General features: G+C 35.6%; 1 protein-coding gene across 4 annotated transcripts in view; it reads right to left on the reverse strand.

Moving 5' to 3' along the window:
- KIAA0586 (KIAA0586 ortholog) overlaps positions 1-24,827 on the reverse strand; it is a 122,112-nt gene that overhangs the window by 27,276 nt on the left and 70,009 nt on the right. For all 4 annotated transcript variants that reach the window (XM_017531046.2, XM_017531045.2, XM_017531047.2 and 1 more), the window contains 3 exons: positions 21,998-22,175; positions 12,236-12,390; positions 8,547-8,652 (listed from right to left, as the gene is read on the reverse strand). In XM_017531046.2, coding sequence (XP_017386535.1) covers positions 8,547-8,652; positions 12,236-12,390; positions 21,998-22,175 — 439 coding nt within the window. The remainder of the gene's footprint in view (positions 1-8,546; positions 8,653-12,235; positions 12,391-21,997; positions 22,176-24,827) is intronic.

Here is a 24,827-nt window from a genome sequence, read left to right on the forward strand (position 1 = left end):
CAGGAGGCGGAGGTTGCGGTGAGCCGAGATCGCGCCATTGCACTCCAGCCTGGGTAACAAGAGTGAAACTCCGTCTCAAAAAAAAAAAAATGAAAATTAGCTGGGTATGGTGGCACACACCTGCAGTCCCCGCTACTCAGGGGGCTGAGGTGGGAAAAGTGCTTGCGCCCAGGAGGTCAGAGGCTGCAGTGAGCCGTGATCATGCCACTGCACTCCAGCCTGGGTGACACAGCTAGATTCTGTCTCAACAACAAGAAAAAAAAACTAAAAGAAAACATTAAGTGAAAGAAGCCAAATAGAAAAACCAATCTTATATGATTCCACTTATATGAAATGTCCAGAATAGGGAAATCCATAGGGGAAGTAGATTAGTGGTTGCCAGGGATGGGGTTGAGGAGGGCAGAATGGAGAATAATTACTAATAGATATGGAGTTTCTTTTTAGGGTGAAGAAAATTACCCTAAGAAAATTTCTAGAATTAGAAAGTGAAGATAATTCAGCAACTTTTGAATATACAAAAAAACAATGAGAATTTAAAAAGGAGGATTTTACAGTATGTGATTAATATCTCAATTTTAAAAAGAGAGTAAATGAATGCCCACACTATTTTTCTCTCCCATCTAAAGTTCAAAAGATTGCCTATGAACTAATATCTAAGCTGATTTAATTTTCCCCACCCTTGGGCATATTATCGGTTGCCCCTACCCTCTGTTCAACTATTATGTCCTCAAAGAATAAAAATTTATGTTAATACCATAAAAGAAATCAATCTTTTGGAAAAGCAAATAAAAATCACTTTAGATTATTCCACTGTGGCTGTTTGCAAGACTGTCTACATTAAAAAGAGTCAGTAATGGAAAAATGATTGTAATGAAATGTTCTCATTTTTCTCTTCCTTTCCTTCTTCCATCTTATTACTAAATAACAGAATTAAGTGTTGTTTGGGGTTAATAGAAAATGATGTAATCATCAAATTCAATTCCATGAACGAATATTTACTGATCACCACAGTGCTACACTGGGAAACAAGCTCTCTTAAATAAGAAACAGATAACATATCTTAAAAACAAGTCACAAAACTATCCCATATATCACTTTCTCTGGAATATTACATAATCAGTCTGGGGAATATAGAGATGATAAAAGCAGCTCGTTAACAAGCTGTTAAGTCACACAATAAATATTCATTAAACGCTTATTCAATAAATAGTATTACACAAGGAAAGGAGCATCCGCTTTGCCATCAAGTCTATCTGGGTTGGAATTCCAGATCTTCATTTTTTAAATTGTGTGCTTTGGGAAAATCAGATAACATTCATGAATCTTATTCTCTATTGTAAAACAGGAATAAAACTACCTGAGGCAGGCATGATGGCACACACCTGTTGTCCTAGCTAGTCAGAAACTGAGGCAGGAGGACTGCTTGATCCCAGGAGGTTGAGGATGCAATGAACTATAATATACCCCTGCACTCCAGCCTGTGTGAGAGTGAGACTCTGTCTCTATAAAACAAACAAACAAAACTCCCTACCTAGGATGGTATTGTGAGGAATAAATGAAATAATAGGAACACACCTAGCAAGCCTCTGGTAAATGAAAACTATTTTTGTTTTGTTTTTGTTTTTGTTTTGAGACAGTCTTACTCTGTTGCCCAAGCTGGAGTGCACTGTTGTGATCTCAGCTCACTGCAATCTCCACCTCCCAGGCTCAAGCAATTCTCATGTCTCAGCCTCCCAAGTAGCTGGGACTACAGGCGTGTGCCACCACATCCAGCTAATTTTTGTATTTTTAGCAGAGACAAGGTTTCACCATGTGGCCAGGCTCGTCTCAAACTCCTGACCTCAAGTGATCCACACACCTGGGCCTCGCTAAGTGCTGGGATTACAGGTGTGAGCCACTGTACCTAGCCAAAAACTATTGTTAAGATTGTAACTATGTTCAAGGCAGAGAAGAGTTAGGGGAAGAGAGTGGGTTAAAATGAATAAGACGTTTTCAACTGGAGGTTCAGTAAGGACTCAGAAAGATGGAGCTGAATGTTGAAGAATAAGTAGTTTGGAAGCAAATAAAAGTGGGAAGAGAAGGAAACTCTGGGTGGAAGGAAGGTAATGCAGAAAGGCATTGAGACTTAGAAGCATAGAGTGTGGAGGGGCCTCAATTAATGTTTATTGAGTTGAGCTGGGTTGATTACACATAATATTGAATGTGCCAGTAAAAAACACAAGTTTTTGAGCTGACAGTTCTTCCTTTTCTGAAATCTAAAAAAGAAAATTTTAAACAAGAGTATTTCTACTGTAAATTTATTAGCACATAAAATTTTTTCTTTGTTTCTCAGTCACTATTAATTACAAAGCATAAATGTTTCAGACTTTTAGTCTAAAGGGAATGTGTTTTTAAACACCTAAAAATCCAGTTTATTGTATTGAAGATATAACGTATTATAAAATGTCAAATTATCTTCTCCTTAGTGTTAATAGAAGAAAAAGATGTAAGAGTAAATAAATGTAATACAGTGTCATATTTACACACCTTTTAACAACAAAACCTTTCATACCTTACAAAATGATAAGCTTTTAGTACAAGCTGATTAAGAAAATTCATAATAAGTGACCAGGTGTGGTGGCTCATGCCTGTAATCCCAGCACTTGGGGAGGCCGAGGTGGGCGGATCACGAGGTCAAGAGTTCGAGACCAGCCTGACCAACATAGTGAAACCCTGTCTCTGCTTTAAAAAAAAAAAAAAAAAAATTCATAATAAGCAAAAGAAGTGTTACAAACTCAGTAATATGTACATCATTTTACTGAAGTATAATTTATAACCAGTAAGATTAACCATTGAAAAATTCATAGCTGTATAGACACTACCCTAATTAAGATATAGAATATTTCCATACAAATGGAAAAAAGTCCCTTCGTGTCATTTGTTGTCAAACTCTGTTTTGAGGCAACCACTGACCTGTTCTCCATATCTATAGTTTTGCCCTTTCCAAAATGTCATATAAATGGAACCATACAGTATGTAGCCTTTTAAATTTAACTTATTTCACTACATATAATGCAACTGAGATTCATCTGTGCTGCTGTGTGTTTATCAGTAGTTCATGTCTTTTCATTGCTGAGAACTATTTCACTGTATGGATGTACCACATAGATTGTTTATCCATTTACTTGTTGAATGACATTTTGGTTGATTCCAGTTTTGGGTAATTATAAATGAAACTGCTAAAAAATTTTTGAGCACAGGTTTTGTGTGAAAGTAAGTCTTCATTTCTCTTGAGTGAATATATAGAAAATATTCTGCTGAGTCATATGATAAATTTGTGTTTAATTTTATAAGAAACTGTCAAACGGTTTTCCAAGGTGTATGTTACGTTCTGCATTCCCACTAGCAATGTATCAGCATTAGAATTGATCCACATCCTCACCAATACATGGTAGTATCAGTTTCCTTGATTTTAGTCAACCTAAAATCAAGGAAAAAATCAATTCAGTGGTATGTAATTTTTAATTTGCATCTTTTCAATTACTAATAATGTTGAACAATTTTCCATGTGCTTATTTGCCATCTAAATATCTTTTTCTGGTGAAGTATCTGTTCAAATCTTTTATCTATTTTAAAAATTGGGTTTGTTTTTCTACTGTTGAGTTTTATAAGGTCTGAAAATATATTCTGGACATAACTACATCAGAAAGCAAATTTGCAAATATTTTCTTCCAGTCTGTGGTTTGTCTATTTTCATTCTCTTAACACTGTCTTTTGAAGAACAGAAATTTTTATTTTGATGAAATCCAATTATCAATAGTTTCTGCAATATCTTAGAAATGTTTGCCCAACCAAAGGTCACAATGATTTTCTCCTATATTTTCTTCCAGAAGTTTTAGGCTTTATATTTAGATCTATGATCCATTTTTGAGCTCATTTTTGTATACGTTTGTGAAATATAGATTGAGGTTCATTTTTTTGTATAGAGATGAGCCCTGTCCAAACATCATTTATTGAAAAGATTATCCTGTATCCATTGAATTGTCTTTCCCATTTGTAAAAATCAATTTATCAACTGATCATAAATGTGTGGACTTTTTTTGAATTCTCTATTCTATCCCATTGATATTTATGTCAATACCCCACTGTCATGATTACTGTAGCTTTATAGTAAGTATTAGAGTTATACAGTATAATCTTCCAACTTTATTTTTCTTTTTAAAAGTTATTTTGGCTATTCTAGGTCCTCTGCATTTTCTTATGGGTTTTAGATTCAGCTTGTCAACTTCCACCTAAAACTCCCTGCTGGAATTTTTTTGAGATTGCACTGAATCTGTAGATCAATTTGGAGAAAACTGACATTTTAAATTCTGCCTTGTCCCTTTGGCAAGTTTTGTGCAGGACTATTTCCAACCACTCTCCCAACAATAAGAAACTTCTAATAGTGCTGATAAAAGATTGTGGGACCAAGACTATTTTCTTCTTCTCCCCGAGGAGTGGATTCTTTTTTTTCTTTATCCTTTCCCCAGCCACAATAGGTTTTCACCTATGCCCTGGAAATAACAAAGGGGCTGCCCCTTCCTCGGTGGCTTAAGGCTTTTGTTCTTACATGAGAAGTGTCAAAGTGACGCATCCTGTCTTTCTGGCAGTGACGGTCACTCCCTTCATTCAGGCCTGCACCAGGAAAGGAGAACCTCTGCCTTTCCCCTCAATCTTTCTTTAGAGGTCTGTGCAGAAGCCTAGAAGTGCGTGTGAACTCCGCTCGTATATGTGACTACCAATGGTTCTATACTTGGCCTTTAGCAACCCACCTACAAAGTTTAGCCAAATACTTCTTATCTGCTTGATTGGTGCCTAGTGTTTCTTCCTGTGACTGTGTTCTGTCACAAGTGAGACAGTGCTTGTGTCTCATCTCTTTTTGGAGGAGTCTGCATTTCCTTGGACTTTAGGCTACTCAGTTTCTCTGCATCAGAAGCTCTCTGATGAGTTCAAGAAATGTTATGATTTTGTAGTTTATCTGACATTTTATTATAGTTAGGGTGAAAGTGACATTCTTTCCAATTTCCTCATCCTAGGTGGGAACAAAATTCCCAAATTTAGCAACATTTCAAAGTGAATTTATTTTTTGTTAATCACTAATAGCATGGATTTGTGGAAAACACATATTCAGACAATGCTTATTACACATTTGGACTCACAGATTTTTGACAGACTTATTAGTCTGTGCTTCAACCCCTCCCTATCAGAGATCCACACACATGGTTTTGAAATCCCTATCACACCTTAAGATTTTTTAAAAAGTCAACTTAAAACCCTTTTAACCATGGTTTTGAAATGACTAAGGTCAATTGTAATAGCTATTGTAATTTAGCTAAATTTCAAATACAAAGGCAAAAAAAGCACCATTTTATTAAAGAAGAAAAATTATTTGCATACATGGTCAGAAACAGCTTCTAAGACTATATAAGCTTTAAATTTCCTAATGCTCACATATTTAAAGTCACTGTCACCATTATATGAGGTATAAAAGGTTCTAAATTGGCTAGAAATTTAACTTGGGACATAATGCCAGAAGGAAATATTTGTGATTCTGTATCTCCTACAAAAACACAGAATTATTTGACAAATAACAACAATTACACCTATTACTTTTAGCACTTTGATACTTATTTTCTGAGTAACATGTATAATCTGCAAATAAGAAAACTAAAAACTGCTGAGATTTTTCAAGCAAATTTGACAATCTAGTCTTTCATAGCATCTTACCATAAAACATATGACTTATTTTTTCCCCATTGACTGATGGTAGCATATAGTATGTTTGACTTTGTAATGATAATTTATTACATTAAATAAATTATCTTCAAATTTAAAGGGAAAAAAGAAGGAAAATAATCTTTAAAGTGTACTATTTTAATACATTACTTTATAGAATTTAATTGTTTCTGGGCTTATCAAAAATAAATTGACTTAAAACTAGCCTCTCAATTGTAATGATGAAAGTTAACTTGCATAGCAAAAGATGAGTAAAAATCTGCACAGCAAAGGGGGCAAAATAGAAATGACCCATTCAAATACTGTTTTAAAGAGTGCTTTCACTATAAAACTGTTAGATACACTTATCAGTACATAGAATCAGATAAGTGGTATCATGTGGTCAAAGATAGACTCAATAAATTCAAAAACAAATGAAAAGATTTTACTCTTGAAGACTCCAAAGAGATCACTTGTCAGAACAATGAATTCCTCTCTTTTATATTAATATCTGAAAGTAATCATCAAGGGAGAAAAAAACTAAGTGTTTTACTAAGTTCCTAGCAATACCATGCTGGAATCTGTGTCCTACCACTCTTCAGTTAATTTTTTAATGGATGATCATTTAAACAGCTGCTCTACTTCTTTCTTTATATACATATATTAAACTATTACACATTTCAAAGTGAAATACATGACACTTCTCCCTGAAATAGCCAAAAATTGGCATTCTAGTATTCTTGGAAGCATTTATCTGCTAGAAAAGATGTGGCTTTGATTCCCTGGTGGTAAGATGAATTTCCTTCATTATCTTCAAGGTCTGTATGTATGATAGGATTGAATTCCTTCAAGGTCACCCAAAGTCCTGAGAGCTCCAGAGAATTATTTTGGCACTCTGACTTCTATTTTCTGTAACATTTGGCAATGTCTCAAAGTTTCATCAGAGAAAAAAAATAAAACCCACAAAATCTATGGGAAAAATGTCATAACTGACTATATTTGCAAAGGCAATCATATTCATTCAAGAAATTTTCAGTATGAAGATGTGTATCAATTATAGAGTGAAAGACTTGGCCTCTATTTAAAATGCTGTCTTTATAGTCCACTGGGCATTTATTTGTTTTAGTCAAGGCTGGTATAGGTCTGCTCTCCTAATTTTTGTATTAGATGTAAAATTAAATGCAAAACATTTCAAATGTATCAAATCCAACTGTTGTAAACCCTTTCCACATAAAACTTCCTTCCACCAGCTAACATCTTACCAGAGATATTTTCCTATCAGCTGAGAAAAATAATTATTTCATTAGATACAACATTCCCAAGAAAATAAAATTTATTTATAATGTCAAAAATGACTATTTTTAAAAAACACTAAATTTAAAAAACTATCATTGACTGTGAAGGATGGTTCATGAATGAGCACTCAGTAGAAGAACATGAAGGAAGTCCTGAAATTATCTTAGAAACATTTATCTGCCCATATCTATATACCATCGTGATTAATTTGCAAATCACCATGAAAGGAGTTTCTAGGCAATTTCCCATAGTACATTAACATAGTATGGTGAGTTTTGTTAAAAAAGGTCAAGACAAAGTTCTGAAAAGTTGGAGCAAGAGGGGAACAGAAAACAAACGAGTGAAAATCTAAACCCTATGTAGCATAATCTTGCTATCTTGAGTACTTCCTCATTTAGGTCCTTCTCAAAACACCAAATGCACAGTTACATTTGCAATTATACCGATACCCAATATGTGTTTGCTCAACTAAATATTATTTGAAAATTAAATAAAGATCACAGTTATAAAAGCAAAAAAGAAAATTCCACTTCTCAAAATAGTCCTAATACTTCTTCCAGGATTGTGGACAGAAAGTTTTTAAACAGAACAGATCTTAATTTATACTGTCAAATTTCAGATTTTAGGTTATATAAAATGTAATGGCTAAGAAGCAAGATGGCAAACAAAGCCATATTTATGTTAGAAACATAAAGACAAGCCGGGCGCGGTGGCTCAAGCCTGTAATCCCAGCACTTTGGGAGGCCGAGGCGGGTGGATCATAAGGTAAAGAGATCGAGACCATCCTGGTCAACATGGTGAAACCCCGTCTCTACTAAAAATACAAAAAATTAGCTGGGCATGGTGGCGCGTGCCTGTAGTCCCGGCTACTCAGGAGGCTGAGGCAGGAGAATTGCCTGAACCCAGGAGGCGGAGGTTGCGGTGAGCCGAGATCGCGCCATTGCACTTCAGCCTGGGTAACAAGAGCGAAACTCCGCCTCAAAAAAAAAAAAAAGAAACATAAAGACAATATCAAAATGCTTGAATGCTGACTGTGGAATTAAAGGTAACCACACAAGTTTGATAAAGAACAGTTAAGTTCATCCACTCCATAGTATGTAACATGAAAGGCAATTGTTTTTAAGTTATACTTGGTCAACATCACCATGCACTAAATAATGTGCTTTACAGAGCATATTAACAGCCATAATTCCTGTCTTTAATATATTATAATTTTAAACAGACTTATATACAGATAAAAAGACCTTGGTATTCAATTGAACAAGAGCTAAAAGGTTAAAGGAAAGATACCAGCTAAGAGTTTTAAAAATCCACTAGAAATAGTGTTTACTGGTGAAAAGAACAAACAAATTTATAGTCAAATACAATACTGATTCTTCATCTAAATGGACTACATGAAAGAAAACAAAAACCTAGAGAGCAGTAGGATATATACAAAAGTAAAGAATTCTCATATTTGTTCAATATCCAGACAACTATCAAACTATTATATTATTACATAAAAAAACAAGTCTTACCTTGTTGCTGTGAAGGTGCAATATCACATTTACTTCTAATGCGTAGGTAACTTTGTTCTGGTTTGTGTTCAACTTGCTTAACATTTTGATTTCGCTTTTGTGGATACTAAATAATTTAAGATATGAGGTCATAATACTATTTTTTAGTTACTTAAAAAAATCTGAGAAGCCAAAATATGCAGGTGTTTGTTATATAAAATTTTAATAATATGCTTCCTTTCTAGTTGCTTTTTATTGCCATTTATTTATTAGCACTTCTACCAATAAATAGGTGATGAGGTATATATTACAAAAGAAAAGACAATGCAAAAAAAAAAAACATTTAAAAAGACTTGGATCATATATACAGATTTCAAATCTACAAGTCAATTCTATTTTTATTAGAGAACTCAGAGTTACTTATAACTCAAACTACTTTATATATATATAATGGATTTAGACAGGATAAGCACTTAATTTGGCAGCAAACTCTTCCATATAACCATTTTTTGCATAAAATGAAAATCTGCATAATGCACTGCAATTTTTGAAGAGCTTTTACATATAGTAACATCATTTAATTCTCAGAAGTGTGAGTAGGTATTATCCTCCATTTGCCATTCAAGAAACATATGCTTTATCATAAGCCCTATCATCTCTCTCCCTTACCTGTAACATAATCAAATTTGAAATCTACAGTAGTCACAAATCTCATAATCATACATCACAGAGTGTGTGATTTTTTCTTTCTTCTCTTTGTTTTATGAGCTTACTTATGAATAAGCCCCTGAAAACAGCTATAAGATACAGGTTTTTTATTTCTTGTTTTTAGTTATTCTTGCCCTTCTGACTATAAAGATACACTTTAACAGGAGCTTAAAAAGAAATCTCTGGACCCTTATCAATAAATACAACCAGAGAAGAAGCTGAAACATCTGTCCACATGGCCACTGCAGCTTTGGCAGGCATCCTCTTTATCTAGGAGTAAAAATGAGTAGCTTTAAGCTGCAGTAATAATAACTAGCTTTCACTCTGGTCTTTCAAGTTTAGAGCTGTTAGTCATGTATGTTTCTGCCTTGAAGGAAATATTATCTTGGTGTTTATTTCTAAGATGGGTACTAGGACTATCTCTGGCTCTGGCTGCTGACACTTTGAACCTCTCAATTGGTTTCGTTACAGTGAATAAGAGCTCTGAACACAGGAGCTAAACTGCCTGTGTTCAAATCTGGCTAAGGCATTTTCTAGCTCTGACCTTAGGCAAGTTATTTAACTCCTCAATACCTCAATTTCCTGATTCATGAAATAAGGATAGTAATAACAACTACCTCATTAGGCTGTTATAAGGATTAAATGAGTTAAAATACATAAAAAACTTAGAACAGCATCTAGCACTATAAATAAGTGTGTGCTATTATATTACTAACCATACGTCCCTGCTAGCTAAAGAAATCTAACAAACAAATTTTTTGAGGCCCATTTTTCTGGTAACACTTTATAGTTTTATTCTAAAAACAAGCCACCAATTAAAAGGAAGCAATCTTTCTTTTATTTTTAAACAGTTGTATTAAGGTATAAGTAATAGACTATAAACTGCACATATTTAAAGCGCCTAATTTGCTATTTTGACCTATGTATAAACCCATGAAACCATCACTACAATCAAGATAATACAATAAACACATCCATCAATCTCAAAAATTTTCTCACACCCTTTTATCTTCTCCCTCTTGCCTGTCCCACCTCTATCTCCTACTTCCTCGAACAAGAACTGAAACACTTTCTATTACTAGAAATGAGTGCGCATTTTCTAGAATTTTATATAAGTAAAATAATGAGGTTTTTTTTTTTTTTTGGTATGGCTTCTTTACTCAACATAACTTTTGTAAGAACCATCCATGTTATTGTTTGTATTAATAGTTCATGTTTTTGGTTGCTAAATATTCTACTGTATGGGATACACCATAATTTGTCCATTCACCAGTTGACGGACATTTGTGTTGTTTCCAGTTTTGGGTTACTACAAATATAAAGTTGTATGAACATTCATGTACAAGTCTTTGTGCAAACATATGTTTTAGTTTCTCTTGGGAAACCAGGAGTGAAATGCATGGTTCATTTGGTGGGTGTATATTTTTAAAGAAATGGCCAAGCTCTTTTCCATAGTGGTTGGATCATTTTGCATTCCCAATCAGCAAAGTATGAGAGTTCAGTTGCTCTGCATCCTTGCTGACACTTGGCATGGCAGTCTTTTAGATTTTAGATATTCTAATGGCTGTGTAGTGGTAAATCACTGTGGATTTATTTTGCATTTTCCTAATGACTAACTCTGTTGAGAATCTTTTTATGTGCTCATTTGCCATTCATATATTTTCTCTGGGTAAAGTACTTGTCCAAATCTATTGCATATTTTTTAACTGGATTGTTTGTTTTCTTAATATTGAGTTATGTGAGCTCTTTATGTATTTCGAATACAAGTCTTTGATCAGAAAAGTGATTTGTAAATATTTTCTCCCAGTCAGTGACTTGCCTTTTAATTCTCTTAACAGTATGTTTTGAAGAACAGAAGTTCTTATTTTTAATAAGACCAATTTAAAAAACTATTTTTCATAGATAGTACTTTTGGTATCATATTCTAGAAATGTGTGCCTAATCGTGGCCACAAAAAAATTTTTTATACAGAACTTATTAACAGATAATTGTTTATTAAACTAGCTTTTCCTGATCATTGCTTGGTCACAGGTTGGTAATACTGAACCCTACATAATCATGTGTTCCATAAACAATCTTTATCTCACATATTTTTTTGGTTTCATCCTTAACACATGTACTGCTACACAATACCATGAATAAATACTTATTTACAAATGAGTTCAAAATGAGTAATGAATTGTCAATACACAAATAAAAAACTATTTAATAATGAACATTTTTTAGATTGACAGCTTGGTGAGCAATTAACCTATATTTTCAGTACACAGGATTGCATGGGCCATTGGCTTCACTCAGTATAAAATTTCTTATGTAATACATTTCCTACGAAACACCTTTTACAAATTTCAATGTAATAAACATTTACTGAACACCCACTATGTGCAATGTACTGAGCTAGGTATTGCATGCGGATACTGAGATATAAATGAAATAGCGACCTTACTTTTATATATATTATTTTTATGTTTTATTTATTTATTCATTTTTTTGAGACAAAAGTTTCACTATGTCACCCAGTTGGAGTGCAGTGGCATAATCTGGGCTCACCGCAACCTCTGCCTCCTGGGCACAAGCAATCTGCCAACCAGCCTGCCAAGTAGCTGGGAGTACAGAAGACTGGCTAATTTGTGTGTTTTTTATAGAGACAGGATTTCGCTACATTGCCCAGGCTGGTCTCAAATGCCTGGACTCAAGCAATCAGCCGCCTCAGCCTCCCAGAGTGCTGGGATTACAGGTGTGAGCCACTGCACCTGGCCATTACTCTTATTCCTTAATTTAAAGATGAGGGAATTAAGGCTTAAAAGAGGCTAAGTAATGTATTCAAGGGCATAGCTTGGGTGAGCTAAAATTTATATTCAGGCTTGAGTTAGGAAATAAAGGAGGCATGATTTGAAGCTATCTGACTCCAGAGGCTTGGCTCTTGATGGGCCAAAACATGCTAAGGCAATATTGTTTCAATTCTCATTTTAAATAAAATACATGTGCTATTAATTTGGTACCTGAGAAAAATCTTCAGCGGCTACTGGTAAATTAACATCATTTTCTCGTGCTGTCAGAAGTGTTGTGGGAGGAACAAGGTTAGAATTTGGCTCCAACTCCAATTCTCCCAAACTCATTGGACCATGACTAGCATATGACTCTTCATAAATACCACCTATTATCAAAATGTAAACAAAAAGTTAAAATATATTGTTAAATTTATCTTCAAAAATGAACAAGTACTTGACTAAAACTACCAATATTTCTCACATGCTAAATTAGAAAAAGCAGTGCACTTCCAACAAAAACACCTGGACCAAGCCTTCACTGCAATTAAAACCAGAACTCAGAGAGAATGCAAAATATACCTATGTTCAAACAAATCCATGGAATATTCTAAGTAAAGATTCCAATCAACAAGTTACCCATGCAGTCCATCTGCAGCATTCTTCCCACATACAAACTCTTAATACTCCTGCTTACTTTTCCTATCTCTAAGAGTCAATAGAATACTTTCTATCTAAAATATTTTTTTTTTTTGAGGGGGATGTAGTCTCGCTCTGTCGCCAGGCTGGAGGGCAGTGGCGCAATCTCGGCTCACTGCAATCCTCACCTCCCAGGTTCAAGCGATTCTCCTGCCTCAGCCTCCTGAGTAGCTGGGACTACAGGCGCGTGCCACCACGCCCAGCTAAGTTTTATATTTTTAGTAGGGACGGAGTTTCACCAAGTTTGTCAGGGTGGTCTCGATCTCTTGACCTTGTGATCTACCTGCCTCGGCCTCCCAAAGTGCTGGATTATAGGTGTGAACCACAGTGCCGGGGCCATTAAAACATAATCTTATAGCAAAGGGCAATTTCCTGCCTGAAAAATGTTGGTATTGCTTAACTATATTCTGTAGATTTTTTTCTTCAAGTGATCAAGCTGGGTCTGGTGGCATGTGCCTGTAATCCCAGCTACTCAGGAGGCTGAGGCAAATCGCTTGTACCCTGGAGGTGGAAGTTGCACTGAGCTGAGATTGCATTACTGCACTTCAATCTAGGTGACAAAGTAACATCCTGTCTCTAAATAAATAAATACATAAATAAACGGCACCTCAATCAAATCACTAAAAGGAAGGCAGGAGCAGAGATATCTGTGTATTTAATAATAACATCACTGTATCTTTGTATTGCACTATATACTCCAACCACTTTCATATATGAGTACATTATCTTATTACATTTGAACTTTACAATCATTCTGTAAGATAGGTTAGATAGTATTATAACTGTCTTTCACTGACATAACTAATGTTCAGAGAAGTTAACTAACTGTTTAAAATCAGAGAGCTAGTAAGAAGCACAGAGGAATTAAGTCGCTGCTCTCTGTTTGTCTTGCTAGACAACCTTTCAAAATATAACCATAGAAATAGGCCTGAAGAGTTATATACAAACTAAATTGTTTAAAAAAAAAAAATAAAAATATATATATATATTTTTTTTTGTTTCTTTTTTTTTTAATTGTACTTTAGGTTTTGGGATACATATGCAGATCATGCAGGACTGTTGCATGGGTACATACATGGCAATGTGGTTTGCTAGCTCTATCCCTCCATCACCTATAACTGGCATTTCTCCCCATGTTATCCCTTCCCAACCTCCCCACCCCCTACCATCCCTCCCAAGCACCCCCAAAAGACCCCAGTTTGTGATGCTCCCCTCCCTGTGTCCCTGTGTTCTCATTGTTCAACATCCGCCTATGAGTGAGAACATGTGGTGTTTTTCTGTTCTTGTGTCAGTTTGCTGAGAATGATGGTTTCCAGATTCATCCATGTCCCTACAAAGGACACGAACTCATCATTTTTTATGGCTGCATACTATTCCATGGTGTATATGTACCACATTTTCCTTGTCCAGTCTATCATTGATGGGCATTTGGGTTGGTTATAGGTCTTTGCTATTGTAAACAGTGCCACAATGAAATATATATCTCTACATATTTTTAAAGACAGAGTCTCACTCCTGTTGCCCAGGCTGGAATGCAATGGCATGAACACGGCTCCCGGCATCTTTGACTTCTAAGGCTCAGGTGATTCTTCCACCTCAGCCTCCTGAGTAACTGGGACAATAGGTGAGCGCTACCACACCTGGATAATTTTTTGTATTTTTAGTAGAGACAGGGTTTTGCCATGTTGCCAAGGCTGTTCTGAAACTCCTGGGCTCAAGTGATCTTCCTGCGTCAGCTTCTTAAAGTACTGGGATTACAGACATGAGCTACTGCACCCAGCCTGAAAAAATATTTTAAAGATGCCATAGATATTTTCCATTTAAAGGCATTCTGTTGACAATTTTCTAGATGTAGCAAATAATCACACTCCAATTGATCTTTTATGTTAATCTAGGTTTTCAATGGGGTTTTGCATAAAGCAAAATACATCCATTGAGTTTTAATTCTTTTTCTTTTTCTTTTTTTTTGAGATGGAGACTCACTATGTCGCCCAGGCTGGAGTGCAGTGGCACGATTTCAGCTCACTGCAACCTCTGCCTCCCAAGTTCAAGTGGTTCTCCTGCTTCAGCCTCCAGAGGAGCTGAGGCTACAGGCATGTGCCACCACATCCATCTAATTTTTGTATTTTTAGTAGAGACAGGGTTTCCTCATGTAGGCTAAGCTGGTCTTAAACTCCTGACCTGAAGTGCTCAAGTGACCTCCTCGCCTCAGCCTCCCAAAGTGCTGGGATTACAGGTATGAGCCACTGTGCCTGGCCACATTGAGTTTTAATATTTACTATTATAGTATTAAATCTGTAAAAACAAGTTATCAAAATTATTACCTAATTCTCATTTAATTATCTAACGTAAGATTAAATAATGGTAATAATACCTACAATTTAGAGTAACTAATGTTCCAGGCTTTATATTTGCCTCTTTATATTCTGATATGCTTTTGTCTGTTTTTATGTCACTTGTTCAACATTTTTCTAAGAGTGTTTGGCAAATCAATTAAGAGAAAAGAATTACATATAATGTTGAAAAAGAAGATATTGAAACCTCTTTTGCTGATAATATGGTATATGCCTAGAAAACCCAAGAGACTCTAATGAGAAAAAAGAACTCTATTAGAACTAATAAGAAAATTTGGTTATGTGACTAGGTATCAGATAAATAGATGAAAATGATTAGCTTTTCTCTACAGTATAGCAACATAATCAAGCCATGAAAGCACAGAAAGTATAAAAGATAGAAAAAAAATCTATAAATGTTTTAATTATATGGCAAAAAAAGATCATCAACAATGTCAATGAACAAAATATAAACATGGATAATGATATTTGCAATACAGATAGTAGAAAACATCTAAACCATAGAAACAGCTTTAAAAAAAAAAAAGAAGAAAGAAAAGAAAAATTGAGAACCCTCCAGATGGGAAAAGAACTTTATAGGAGCACATTTGGCCATCAAACATATGGATGAAAAGACATATAAATTCACCAGGAGTCAGAAACATTTCTACTCATGCATGTAAAACAAACTAATCAATACAATTTCAGGAGGGGATATAGGGAAAGGGCACTAATAAATTGCTTACAAAAATAAATTGGTTTAAACTTTCAAGAAAGCAACTTGGCATTATCTATTTCTAAACCAAAGATAAATTTGCTCATGTATAGAAGAGCTTCCCAGGAGTACATACATTGGAATAAGGAGGAGTATAAAACACACCAATCTGTTAGGATACGTGTGTGGATACTTTAGCATTCTTTACAGTGCAGGGAAATGGTAATAAACATCCATTAACAGAGAAACAATTAAATAAATTATTGGAAATCTACACCATGAAGTTTTATGCAATCATTAAAAAGAATAAATCTAAGTAATACTGGTTGACCCGGAATAATCTACAGGATTTACTGGGTAAAACACAAAATGCAGGCAAGTGTGCATGATATGATCTCAAGTTGTAAAATAATAGCAATCACACACACCATATATATTGTGCATGTGCGTGTGTATATAATTATATGTGTGAGGTAAAAAACGGGAAAGTTATACACCAGAATCTTAACATGGGTTACTAGGGATAAGGCATACATGGGACAGGAAAAAAGTGGTAGTGGGGTGGAAGGGCACTCAAAAAGTATGTAACAGCTTCCACATCATATGCCATCCTGTAATTTAACAGATATTTACTATGTTCTGTGTACTACATAACCTCTAGATGACAGGGATATGAAAGTAAACAAGATAAAGTCTGTACCCTCACGTGAGATTACAAATCACATTACAGAATTATACAGAGTACATATGACACGTATTTAACCCAGTGACAAGTGGTCAGGAAAGGATTCCATGACAGCAATCATAATAATGATGAATTTGCTGTGTCTTCTAACAAGCAGGCTCATTGAGTGTGGGTGTCTTGCCTGTATAATGCAAGTTAGGCCTTTAAAAGGGGATATTTAAAATATTATTTCATTCAAGTCAGATTTAGTTTAATTAATCATAACTAGAAATCCCTAATTTTACTTTCCTAGAATTTTATTGTAGTGGAAAGCAAACATGGCAGACTTTTAGAGAAGACTAAATTCGCCTAAAATCACCAGTCCAGCAAGAGTTTTTGGTCTGGTATATCTAATGGATTTTTTTTTTCATTTGTATGAAAGTCAAAGGAATCATAAATTCAGTATGTATAAACCCCACTCAACCTTCTTCTTCCTAATTCTGTCCTTCCTCCATATTCTCTCTCTCTCTCAGTGACTGAGATGACCATCTATCCAATAATTCTAGCCAGAAACTTGTGGATTTCTTAAGACTTTCCCTTTCTTTTGTACTGCTCACATTCAAACGAATTCCTGTCCATTTCCTTAATTCTCTCTCAAATCTCCCTTTTTATATATCCTCGCTACTGAATAATGTCTCACCAGGCCAACTTTAATGGCTGTTTAATCAGGCTCCTTGCATCCTGTCTTAACTCTTCCAATCTATCCATCACATTGCGCTTTAGATTATCTTGCTAAATGAAAGTAAATATGATCATATCACTCATTTAATTACAATTTTCAGCAGACTGACGAATATCACACAACATTCAGAATTGACAGAAACTTAAGGCTGAATTGTTCATGGGAATAAGTATAAAGCAAGGTTGTTATTATTTCCCATTTTGTGCACAAAAAAACTCCTTAATAAATCATCCAGGGTTTTTCATGACCTGGTTTCTGCTCCCTGCTGCAATTTCATTACATCCTAAGTTCTAATTCTTTGACAAAAGCACCACATTTCCGTGATTAAGGCTTGCTTTTTTTTTTTTGCTTTTGTTTCTTGTCTCATTGCCTATTCTGCCTGAAAGGTCCTTCCTCACTCACCGCATGGCAAGCATTTATTCACTTTGAGGAGTCACTTCAAGCAAGACTTCCCTCATCTATGAAGTCTTTTCCTGAATCCCAACTTCAACCTCAATTGACCTGTATCTCCATTCTATATGGGCTTCTTGACAATAACCACAGTACCTACTGCATGTTTTTGTTTTCTTTATCTAGTATGTCTACTAGAGAAAAAAAATATCATTGTGAACAGGGCCTTACCACGTTTCATATTCCTAGCACCTAGCACATGCTCAGTGTACAGCAGGCACTCAAAAATGTCTTCTGAATAAGTAAATGAAGAAACTGGAATACTCTTATCATAATTTACCATCTGGCTAATTCCCTTAAGATTTAATTTCACATTGGCTCTTGCAGAAAACCTTTTCTAAGCCCTCACAAATAAGCTGAGCTCCTCCTCTGCACTCCCACAGCCGTCTGTGTTGTACTAGTCACACAATATTATAATTGTTATTTATTTCTCCCCCAGTACTTTGTAAACTTCTTGAGAGCAAATATCTATCATCTTTGAATCTCGAGTGCTAAATGTAGTACTTACACAGTTCTAGGTATAAAGTGGGTATTCAATATAGGTTTTTTGAGTAAATGAAAAGCTGTAATTGGTAGTATATCCCAGAGTCCACATATAATTCACTCAAATTATAGCTTACATTTTAGAGTTCCCAAGACAACTCCTCAAAGCCAATTTTGTATCTTTAGGTTACTCCACAAAACCTGAGAGCCTTAGGAATGGAGACAGTGATAGAGGACTACAGGTTGCAAATAGGATATTTCCTGAAAATTAGCAGGGGTGGGGAGGGGCAAAGTAAGAACAGATGAGCCTTTGTAAGCAAAGTTATTAAAAATCAAGATGAAAAGCAATACCAATCACTAGCATATATAGTTGATTCTCATCTATGGATCATTGTTTTACTCTGTGATCACCAGGAGAAAATCTTGAAACAAGAGGAAGAAATCAGTTTTCTATAGGCAAAGTCCTTTTAGTCAACTGTTGATGATTTCTGATTCTATTAAGTACATATAAGATAGTACATTCACACAGTCCAAGCATTATTAAAGAGAACAACACCATGTGCCAAGCACTGTGCTAACTACTTTACATGTACTGTCAAATATGGTACCTAATAACTGTAATAAGGTGTACACTATTACCTCCAAGACAGCCTTCAACGATCCCTGCCTCCTGGTATTCACACCTTTTTAAAGTCACCTCTTAAGTTGTTCCATAATTGGTCTGTGTTATCAATGGGATATGACAGAAGTGACGGCATGTTCCTTTGGAGATTAGGTTATAAAAGACATTATTGGCTGGGTGTGGTGGCTCACACCTGTAATCCCAGCACTTTGGGAGGCTGTGGTGGATGGATCACTTGAGGCCAGAAATTTGAGACCAGCCTGGCCAACATGGCAAAATCCCATCTCTACAAAAACATACAAAAAGTAGCCAGGCGTGGTGGCTTGCATCTGTAGTCCCAGCTACTGAGGAGGCCAAAGTAGGAGAATTGCTTGAACCCAGGAGGGAGAGGTTGCAGTGAGCTGAGATTGCACCATTGCATTCCAGCTTGGGCAACAGAGCAAGACTCTGTCTCAAAAGAAAAAGACATTATGGTTTCCATCTTGATTGCTTACTTTCTCTTGAGGGATGCCTGCTACCGCGTCATGTATGGCCCTATGGACTGGTTAACATGGTGAAGACGTGAAGCCTCTTGCTAATGCCATGTGAGTGAGCTTGGAAAGTGGATCCTTCAACCCTACTCAAGCCTTCAGATGACCTCAGTTCAAACCATCATCTTGACGGCCAAATCAGGAGAGATCCTGACAACCACCCAAGTAAGTCACTAATGGATTTATGACTTTCAGAGTTGTGTGAGATAATAAATGTTTGTTGCCTTCAGCTGTTAAATGTGGGGTAATTTTGAACATAGCGATATTATCCCCACTTGACACATGAAGAAATTTGGGCTCAGGAACATTAAGTTACTTGACCAAAGATACACAGAGCTGGAAGTCAAACCCGTTTCTGAGACTCTCAAAGCCTAAACTCTTAGCTACTCTACGATACTGCCTTATATGTGTGCTCAATCTTATGTCATAACATATCATTATTTTTTCCAATTAAATACCTACTATGTACCTAATATTAAAAATGCACTGTACCATAGGTAACCTCTAGGGCTACCAGAGATTTAAGAAAGGACTGGATAGACTGTCTCCTCAGGGAGTTTATTCCGTAGCATCTCAACTAAGTACCCAGTTGCTCTCAGGTACCTAGTTCTTAAATACCTAGTAGCTCAAGTGATCTTTGAGAGCCACCTAGTGTTAACTCTGTTTCATTGCATTCTGCACATTTAGCTGGACATAAATGTAAAAGCCACATTTTATGCTATTTGAATCCTACAAATTTTAAAGAATGTAAAACATTTAATGCTCTCATTATGTGTACGAAATGAGAAATAAGGCCAATCTTTACATTTATTCACATGGGAAATTAAGTCTTGAATTTCTGTCAATTCTGAATAACATAAGGTGTTCACTCAATATGAAACTAAATACTCTAACTTCAGGCTTTTCCTTTTCTGACTTCTGGCAAATCTGCGTACCTTCAGAAGTTTCTTTTCACTTAAGAGAAGATATGGGCATTAAAAAAATGAATGAAGAAATGGGCATTTAAAAATCAGTAATAAGAATACAGAAGATCCTCATTTATTTGCAAATTATATATTTGATACATACTTGCTAAAATGTATTTATAACCCCAAAATCAATACTCACATCACCTTCGTGGTCATTTGTGGACATATACAGCATGGTGAAAAACTTAAATTACCTGATATGCATTTTTCCAGTTGATGCTGAACAAGGATACATTCCACCTACTTCAATTCTCATACTGTAAACAAGTGACCTTTTCACAGTATATGTAAAGCTGTGTTTTTCACATTTTTGTGAGTGTTTTTTTCTTTTGGAAATTTCACTGTTTAAAATGACCCCTTAGTGCTGAAGTACTGTCTAGTGTTTCTTTTTTTTTTGAGATGGAGCCTCGCTGTGTCGCCCAGGCTAGAGTGAAGTGGCATGATCTCAGCTTACTACAACTTCTGCCTCCCGGGTTCAAGTGATTCTCCTGCCTCAGCCTCCCAAGTAGCTGAGATTACAGGCGCCTGCACTATGCCTGACTAATTTTTGTATTTTTAGCAGAGATAGGGTTTCATCATGTTGGCCAGGCTGGTCTCGAACACCTGACCTCAGGTGATCTGCCCACCTTGGCCTCCCAAAGTGCTGGGATTGCAGCCATCGTGCCTGGCCTGTCTAGTGTTTCTAAGCACAAGAAGGCTCTGATGTGTCTTATGGAGAAAATACACGTGTTAGACAGGCTTCCTTCAGACACAAGTTATACTGCTGGGAATCCAAAATATATATTAAATAAGATTTCTTTAAACAGAAACACAAATAAAACCAGGTTATGTATTGATCAGTTGATAAAAATGTTATGACCAGAGACTTACAGAAACCTAATCCTGTATTTACCCTAGGAACAATGGTTCAATATTTGTTAATATGTTTGTGGTGATCACAGAATATAACAATGGTTCACAGATGAGAATCAACTATACACGCTAGTGATTGGTATTCTATATTCTATCCTTATTTCCAACATATCACAGCAGAAAGTTTATTTAAACTCTAAAATAGTCTTGAATGCACTGAGTGCTACTGAAATTCATATGGTATAAGGAGTAAATGTCTACAGTATTATCTAATTTAATCTTGTCCTAAACATGAAGATCTGTTGTCAGTTTTCATGGATTCATTCTATTTTTCTAGTATATATTTAAATGCATCTGCTGGGAGCGATAGCACACACCTGTAATCTCAGCACTTTGGGAGGCCAAAGTGGGCAAATCTCTTGAGGTCAGGAGTTCAAGACCAGCCTGGCCCATATAGCAAAACCCCGTCTCTACTAAAAATACAAAAATTAGCTAGGTGTGGCAGCACATGCCTGTAATCCCAGCTACTCGGAAGGCTGAGGCAGGGGAACTGCCTGAACCTGGGAGGCAAGGGTTTCAGTAAGCTAAGATCGTGCCATTGCACTCCAGCCTGGCAACAGAGCAAGATAGCATCTCCAAAAAAATTAATAAATAATAAAATAAATGCATCATAATTAAAAAGTTTTACATGTATGTATATTATCAAAATTATATTACCTACCACCCAATGGTTCATGTACCAACATTGATACATGAATCACATTTGGAAAAACACTGCTATACATACTATTAAAAAATTTATCACCAAACTTTTCAATTATTAAAATTCTTTTTAATAAAGAAATTGTGCAAGCCCCATCTGAAAGTCGGTATACTTTTCTCAATTCAGATTAGGGATACTACTATGACACATGAAGAAAGAGTATTATGGTATATACCTGAAACTGTGCCAAATTGCTGAGGTAATGGTTTAGGATCACACTGTTGATCCAAAGACTCTGCATTAGTGACAGGTGGCTGAATATAGACAGAGTGTCCCATTAAGATGTTCTCTGCTGCTGCTGTTAGCTGGGGTCTCTGTCCTTCACTAAGTTCACCCATACTGTTTTCCAAGTCCTTTAAAAAGTAGAAACAACTGTCAAAACCATCATATTAAAATCAAGTAAAAACAGGAAATATTTGCCAAATATCACAAACAATATCCCTTGACTCCTTGGAAAGTATTTTACAAACTGCCTACTCTGCTACATATAAGAAGTTAGTCTAATAAGCCTAGTGATAGGCTTTGTTTTCAATATAATTTCATATATTTTATGAAATCAATCACTATTTTTCAAGATCCAATTAAATAGCCATAAAACATATAAGAAAAATTCTATTACAACTTATACACTAAATGAGGCCAGTATGGTGGCTCATACCTAAAATCCCAGCACTTTGGGAGGCTAAGGCGGGAGGATCACTTGAGCTCAGGAGTTCGAGAACCAGCCTAGGCAACATGGTGAAACGCCGTCTCTCCAAAAAATACAAAAATTAGCTGGGCATCGTAGCACACACCTGTAGTCCCAGCTACCTGGGGGGCTGAGGCAGGAGGCTAGCTTGAACCCAGGAGGCAGAGGCTGCAGTGAGCCAGATTGTACTATACTCCAGCTTGGGTAACACAGTGAGATCCTGTCTCAAAAAAACAAAAACTCAAAACCACTAAATGCTGGTATGCATTACACATTGATCATACAGCTTAAAATGGGAATAACAAAAAACTTCTCTCATTCTTCATGAATAAAAACTGCCTAAAATTTGTCAGTGTAAACTTTACAATTAAACAACTGAGGAGAATAATATACTTTAAACAGCATAAAGGTTACCCTTACATCAATAATTACACTTTTATAAAATTATAGAGATTATAGAAGACTACTTTAGTCATATTTAATAATGTTCTTTTCCCTGGAAAAAAAATAAAAATACAAAAAGCACAAAAATTGTTGGCCAGGCGTGGTGGCTCACGCCTGTAATCTCAGCACTTTGGGAGGCCCAGGTAGGTGGATCACCTGAGGTCAGGAGTTTGAGACCAGCCTAGTCAACATGGCAAAACCTCATTTCTACTAAAAGTACAAAATTAGCCGGGCATGGTGGGGCATGCCTATAATCCCAGCTCGAGAGGCTGAGGCAGGAGAATCGCTTGAACCTGAGAGGCGAAGGTTGCAGTAAGCCAAGATCGTGCTATTGCACTCCACGCTGGGCAACGAGAGCGAAACTCCGTCTCAAAAAAAAATTTGTTTTAAATGAAATATATGAAATAAATGAACAGTTGAAAACATGTAAGACTCTTATTTTCTTTCTATATTAAAAAATTATATATCCTAATCACTAGTACATTTTATGACTTGAGATATTCTAATTAATGAATTTACTAATTAAGAAATGAAGAAAAATTCCAATATCTGAAAGCTCTCATGTTTCTCATTCAAAAGGAGTTTAATTTCAACCAACAAGTGTGTTTTTTTACTAAAATATATGAAGAAATCACTGCTGAAGCATCTTTGATGATTCCATTGACTATAAAATAAAATCCAAATTTCTTAGCTCAACATTCAAGATTCTCTTCAATTTGCCTTCATTCTACCATGAATGAAGTACATCTCTATCTCCCCTTATTCCCTTAGCCTGGCTCTTCTTTAGGAATACCGATTGCCTCGATATCCTTTAAATTAAAAAATATTGTTTCATAATTAATATGAAATCCCTTGGAGACTCTTGGGTAGTGTTTAGAATGATGACAGATGTGTTTTCCCCAGAAATTAATGAGAAATATTTCACAATGCCTATATTACTCTGCCCATCTATAGTAACTTCTCTGTTGTGAATCTGTTTTCTAGAATACTATTTAACATCTTAAGAATACTCTAAGACCTTACTGAAGACTTATCCTGCCTATTTACAAAATGCTCTCATACTCTTAAGTATCTCTGAGTTTTGGATTATACTCAGTGCTTAAACACATGCCAATTTAAGTCAGGCTGCCTATAATATAGAGTAATATATCTAGCCAATCTACGTATATGTACAAGTTACAGTTTTGCCATCAGCCAGCTCTCACTGACCTAATGCCCCTCTGAGCAAGAAGTTCCAAGCACAAAGAAAAGTCACTATTTTCTTACCAAAGCAATATTTTAACTTATAGTATATCACTATTACTAGTTCTTATTACAAACCAACCAAATACATAATAGCCCTTTAGACAGAAAAATATGCAAAATGTCACTGTTAATCAGACTGGCAAAAACTGAAGATTGAAATCATTATGTGTAACATGGGAAAGGGGCTCATACAATTAGAGGAAATTTTTCAGTACCTAAAAACTTAAATTATGAATGCTTATATCTTTGAGTCAGCAATTCCATGCTTTAGTATCTGAATCTAGAAAAATAATTTCTAATGAGTACAAAAAAAGGATTTTATAACTAATACAGTTTGATTAGAGAAAAATTGGAACCAATCTAAAAATCCTTCAAAAAGGGAATAAACTATGGTATACTACTGGGTAGATAAAAAGAACATAGTAGATATTCAGGATTTATGTTAAATTTTAAAAAGCTGGTTGCACAGCAATATATACACACACCTCAAAATTATATACTCAGCCAGAAATGGTGGCTCATGCCTATAATTCCAGAACTTTGGAAGACTGAGGCAGGAGGATCACTTGAGGTCAGAAGTTAGTGACCAGCCTCGGCAACATAGTGAGACCCCAACTCGACCAAAAAA

Source organism: Cebus imitator, unplaced genomic scaffold, assembly GCF_001604975.1.
Source record: "Cebus imitator isolate Cc_AM_T3 unplaced genomic scaffold, Cebus_imitator-1.0 Scaffold70, whole genome shotgun sequence".
NCBI classification, from domain to species: Eukaryota; Metazoa; Chordata; class Mammalia; order Primates; family Cebidae; genus Cebus; species Cebus imitator.